Source organism: Vicia villosa, unplaced genomic scaffold, assembly GCF_029867415.1.
Source record: "Vicia villosa cultivar HV-30 ecotype Madison, WI unplaced genomic scaffold, Vvil1.0 ctg.003906F_1_1, whole genome shotgun sequence".
NCBI classification, from domain to species: domain Eukaryota; kingdom Viridiplantae; phylum Streptophyta; class Magnoliopsida; order Fabales; family Fabaceae; genus Vicia; species Vicia villosa.
In genome coordinates this window covers 80,402-85,638 of record NW_026706334.1, presented here as the reverse complement: position 1 = coordinate 85,638, position 5,237 = coordinate 80,402, and the positions used below count along the sequence as shown (strand labels likewise).

The 5,237-nt window shown below is 28.1% G+C and overlaps 1 protein-coding gene across 1 annotated transcript; it reads left to right on the top strand.

Annotated features, from left to right (window-relative positions):
- The first annotated feature begins 4,484 nt into the window (after positions 1–4,484).
- LOC131641650 (uncharacterized) lies at positions 4,485–4,967 on the top strand. The gene is made up of 2 exons (XM_058911945.1): positions 4,485–4,675; positions 4,781–4,967. Exons 1-2 carry the CDS (start codon positions 4,485–4,487, stop codon positions 4,965–4,967), a joined length of 378 nt encoding a protein of 125 aa, XP_058767928.1.
- Positions 4,968–5,237: the final 270 nt, after the last annotated feature.

Below are 5,237 nucleotides of genomic sequence, written 5' to 3'. Positions count from 1 at the left end.
TTTCATTATTTTTTGTTTCTTGACTTATATAGATGTTATAATTTTTTTTGCAATTTTTTATTTTGATAATTTAAATTTGCAATTTGAATCATGCTCATAAAAAGGCGGGTAGACATACTAGGGGTGTGAGCCCATAAAAATTGTTGATAATGTGTGTCTGCGGAAAAAAAGGCGGGTAGACATATTAGGGGTGGGAGCCCATAAAAATTGTTGATAATGATAGTACATAATAACTACATTATCTCAATTTTTATTTATTTTTTTACTTTTTATCAAGAACTATATTTTTTCACCATATCAATGCAGTTTGTAGATCTTACCTATGGACAGGTGGAGTTACAATCAAGAGAAGGAGCCTTGTTGCCTGGCAGACTGTTTGCAAACAAAGGAAAGCTGGAGGACTGAATGTGCTGGATATCCAGGTCTGTAATGATATTGCTATGCTGAAATTGTTGTGGAATTTGAGTGGAAAAAAGGACAACCTGTGGGTTAGATGGATAAGTAGTTATTATATGAAAGGTCGTATTGTTGAGCAAGTAGAGGAAAAGATGGATCAGTCTTGGATTTTCAAAGCTATCCTTAGACAAAAAGATACTGCTGCCACCATCCAGGATTGGAATCATATGCAACAATTCAAAAGTGGGAGCATCTATAAAAGACTGAGGGCAGCTGAACCTGTGGTGCCTTGGCATAGATTGTTCTGTGGGAATTCTGCTAGCCCTAGAGCCCTCTTCTTATTATGGTTAGCATGCCATGGAAGGCTGGCTACTAGGAACAGGTTGAAAAGATTTGGGTTTATTGACCATGATATTTGCTGCTATTGTGACCAAGTGGAAACAATAGACCATTTACTGTTTGACTGCCACGAAACTAAAGTGATATGGGTTTAGGTGCTGAACTGGGCTGGAGTTAGGCATGATCCCAAAGAATGGAAGCAAGAATTGGAGTGGATGACTCAGAATTGCAAGGGGAAGTCTCCAAGATCTGATTTGCTCAAGTTGGCTGGTGCTGAAACGGTTTACGGAGTTTGGCAGTACAGGAATTCCAAAGCTTTTGGAAGAGTGTTTGATAGGGAGAATATTGGGAATACCGTTATTGAGAGAATAGTGTACCGAGGATGGACTAAGCAGAAGCTTCGGAGCTATTTAGCACAACTACTTTTGTAACCTCCTAGTCTTTTTTGATTGCTGGACCTACGGGTCGCGTTTGTACTAAACAGTTTTTGATATAATATATCCCTTATTATTTCAAAAAAAAAAACTATATTTTTTCAGAGTTAAAATTGTAATCAACAATAATAATTAATTATCTCTAATATTATTTTAATTTTTATCCAACATAAATATCATCATTGAAAACAACTACAAATTGATAAATTAAATTAATATTGATATGATAATCATCATTGAAGAAATTATTTCGCTTAATTAATATATATTTTAATATAATTCTTTAACCATAATCATATTATATTTATTTAATATTTATACCGACTTTACGTGACCCGTGCGGGCGCACGGGTCCTTTACTAGTATCTATTAAATATCTATTACATATCATGTTAAATTTTTTTATTAAATATATAATATATTCTACTTTTAAAATGTATATTCTACTATTAAATATATAATATATTCTAATATATTCTACTATTAAATATCTATTACATAGTAATAAAAATATTCTACTATTAATAGTAATAAAAATACTACTATTAAATATTTACTATTATTAAAAATAATATTTTTTATTCAACTACTAAACATGTACCATATAAATATCTATTACATATTAAAAAGTACTACTTATTTTTAATTAAATATCTATTAAATATCTATTACATATCATGTTAAATATTTTTATTTAATATATAATATATTCTACTTTTAAAATGTATATTCTACTATTAAATATATAATATATTCTAATATATTCTACTATTAAATATCTATTACATATCATGTAAACATAACTTCTACATTCAGTAAGATTAATATGTATATTATTTTTATTAATAATTTCTATTTTTAAAAACATTAATATATATTACATAGTAAAACATATTCTATTAGAATTTTTTTAATAAAATTATTTTTATAAAATATATACAAAAATAATGTACTTTTAATTATAGTTTGTTTATATTTCTATTTTTCAAAAAAAAAATAACTTACTTTATATAAACATAAAAATCCATTTTCATTGCATAAACAATAATACGAATATATAAACAATAATTATAAAAAAATAATTTTCTATGTAAAAAAATATTCTCTTTTTAATATTTTATTTTCATAATTCATAATATAAAAATATTATCTTTTTATTTTAAAAATAAAAAATTTATTTTCTATATATGCAAAAATAATTCTGTTTTTTATTTATATATTTATACATTTTCGTTTTTTATTATTTTTAATATATTTTATATTCTGTTTTAAAATATATATATATATATATATATATATATATATATATATATATATATATATATATATATATATATATATATATATATATATATATATATATATATATATATATATATATATATATATATATCACAATAAAAAAATTTACTAAAATAAAACCTAAATTAAACCTAATCTTAAAATAGGTTTAATATATTTTATATTCTCTCGGTTTTTAATATTACCGAGGAAAAAAAAAACTAATCTTAAAATGTAATTTATGTTTTTATTTATTTATAAGTGTGTCATATCCCAAATTTATCGACTCCGTTTCAAAAAGTCAAATAATCTTAAAATTGGGTGTTATAAAATTCTTTGATTTATTTACACTAACATTTTAGATTTTTAAATTTCTTTGGTTTATTTACACTAACATTTTGGATTTTTAAATTTCTTTGGTTTATTTACAATTGACATCTTTGGATTTTAAATATTCATTTTCAATTCTATTTTAAAAATATGATAGTTTATTTAAAATTATTTATATTTTAAAAAATATCAAATGCTTGTTCGTCATTATATACTTTCAACTGACTTCCTTTTTCGAATAAATAAGCATAACACAATTGGTAGGAGAGCAGAGCTTGTAAGCACAATGTTATGGGTTCAAATCCCACCCTCGTAAACTCTCAAACTTTTTGGGGCCGATGATTTCATATGAGGCCCCTCACCCCTTTTATTTATCAAAATCTTGTTTTCAAAAATCCTTTGGTTTTACCTTTTTTCTTCTGATGATTTCATAAGACCCATTCCTCCTTTATTTTTTATTTTAAACCGTATAATTATAATTTAACGGTTTCCTTTTAGAAATATCGGAAAGATCAAATCCAGGATGAATCGTGAATAGAGTCACTTTCCTTAAAAGTATTTCAAGCACTCTCTTGATTGTCTTAGATTTTGGAAAGCAAGAATACTCAAGATAATGTCAGCCTTACTCGAGTCTGCACAAAACCGGTGAAGAACTCGAATGCAAGGAAGAGTTTCTGAAATAATGAAGAGGATTTATGATTTTGTGTGTTTCATTTTGGATTCATAAATGTGTATTTATAGGTCATGCATGTGTTGTTTCATAAGTTTGCAACTCTTGATGAAACAACACCTTTTCACCATATATTGCAATGGTTCATCTATAATGACACAAGGCACCCCTTTATGAATTGTTATAAATTTGAATTCGAAAAACAAATTTTATGCAACAACCAAAAATCTATTCCCATTTTTGTCACATTGGAACATACTATGATAATTATTATTTTATAATTTCCAACATTTCCCCCGTATTCTTATTTGTTGCTACACTTTGTTTTTTTTTTTTTACAATTAGAATCCACTTTTCCAAGCCCTTGGGTATTAATCTTTTGGTCGGTCATTAAATCTCATATAATATGATGTCAATCTTATTTATTAATATATTTTTTAACTAACAATTTTTCAAATAACCTTTATTACACCTAACAATTGAAAAAATTTTCATGTATTTTTTATTTAAAAACCTAAAGACTAAATGGTTCACCTTGAATACAAGGGAGGCAAAGGATGCCTAACACCTTCCCTTTGTTTAAATTACCTACAAACCCAAATTTCACCATTAAAAGGTTTTATCTCTTTTTTCCCTTTAAAAATAAATTTAAGGTGGCGGCTCTGTTTTTTTATTAAATTTAAGCCGGTTGCCACAAAGTGTATACTAAATGATTTATCCCTTCGGTTCCCGTAATAACTGAGGGATATAATAATCATATTTTACTTTTAAAACACTCGTTAAACAAATTTTACCCAAATCCAAATCCTAACTTATATGTAATTGCCCCTAATGAAAGCTAGCAAACTCGGGTTTGGCATTGTGATTGGAAGGTCTGACAATGGAACTAGTAGTAGGAAAGCATTTCTAACAATGATATGTGAGAGAGGTGGAAAATATGTTTCAAGAGTTTGGAAGTTAAAACACAATGACATTGGATTGAGAAAATATGAGTGTCCATTTAAATTGTGTGGATCATGTAGGGTGGATGATACATGGCGGTTTATGTCATTTGTGGTAAACATAATCATGCGTTGGACACCAAGCAACAAGGTCATCCAATTGTAGGTCGACTTAAGCCGGAGGAGAAAGAAATTATTTCAAAAATGTCAATAATCAAAGTTTCACCAAGAAACATACTTGCAGATTTGAAACATAAGAGATCACAAAATGTGTCAAATATCAAGTAGGTACACAACAAAAGTTATAAACATAAGGTTGCGAGCAGAGGTCTGAGATCCGAAATGCAACAACTTTTGAAACTTTTGGACGATAACCACTATGTTTCAAGGTACATATGGTGTGATGATAAAGTAAGTGTCCGTGACATTTTTTGGACCCATACAGAAAGTATCAAGTTATCCAACACATATCCAACTGTCCTTATAATTGATTCAACGTACAAGACCAACAAGTATAGGCTTCCTCTTCTAGAAATTGTTGGTGTCACTTCTACGGAGAAAACATTTTCGGTGTGATTTGTATTTCTCGAATGTGAAAAAGAAGACAATGTTACATGGGTGTTGGACATATAAAAGAGTTTGTTGAAGGATCCATAAAATATGCCTAGTGTCATCGTAACCGGCCGAGATTACGCCCTTATGAATGCGGTTGGTAGTGTGTTTCCTACATCATATGCATTACTTTATCGGTATCATATAACAAAAAATGTGAGATCCAAACTCAAACCTGGGGTTAGCATAAAAGAAATCAGGGATAAAGAAGGAAACATGGTCAAATTTAGTGTC

Coding starts and splice junctions, on each gene's coding strand:
- LOC131641650 (XM_058911945.1), top strand. CDS start 4,485: ATGGCGGTTTATGTCATTTGTGGTAAACATAATCATGCGTTGGACACC. Junction 4,676..4,780: donor CAAAATGTGTCAAATATCAA/GTAGGTACACAA, acceptor CTATGTTTCAAG/GTACATATGGTGTGATGATA.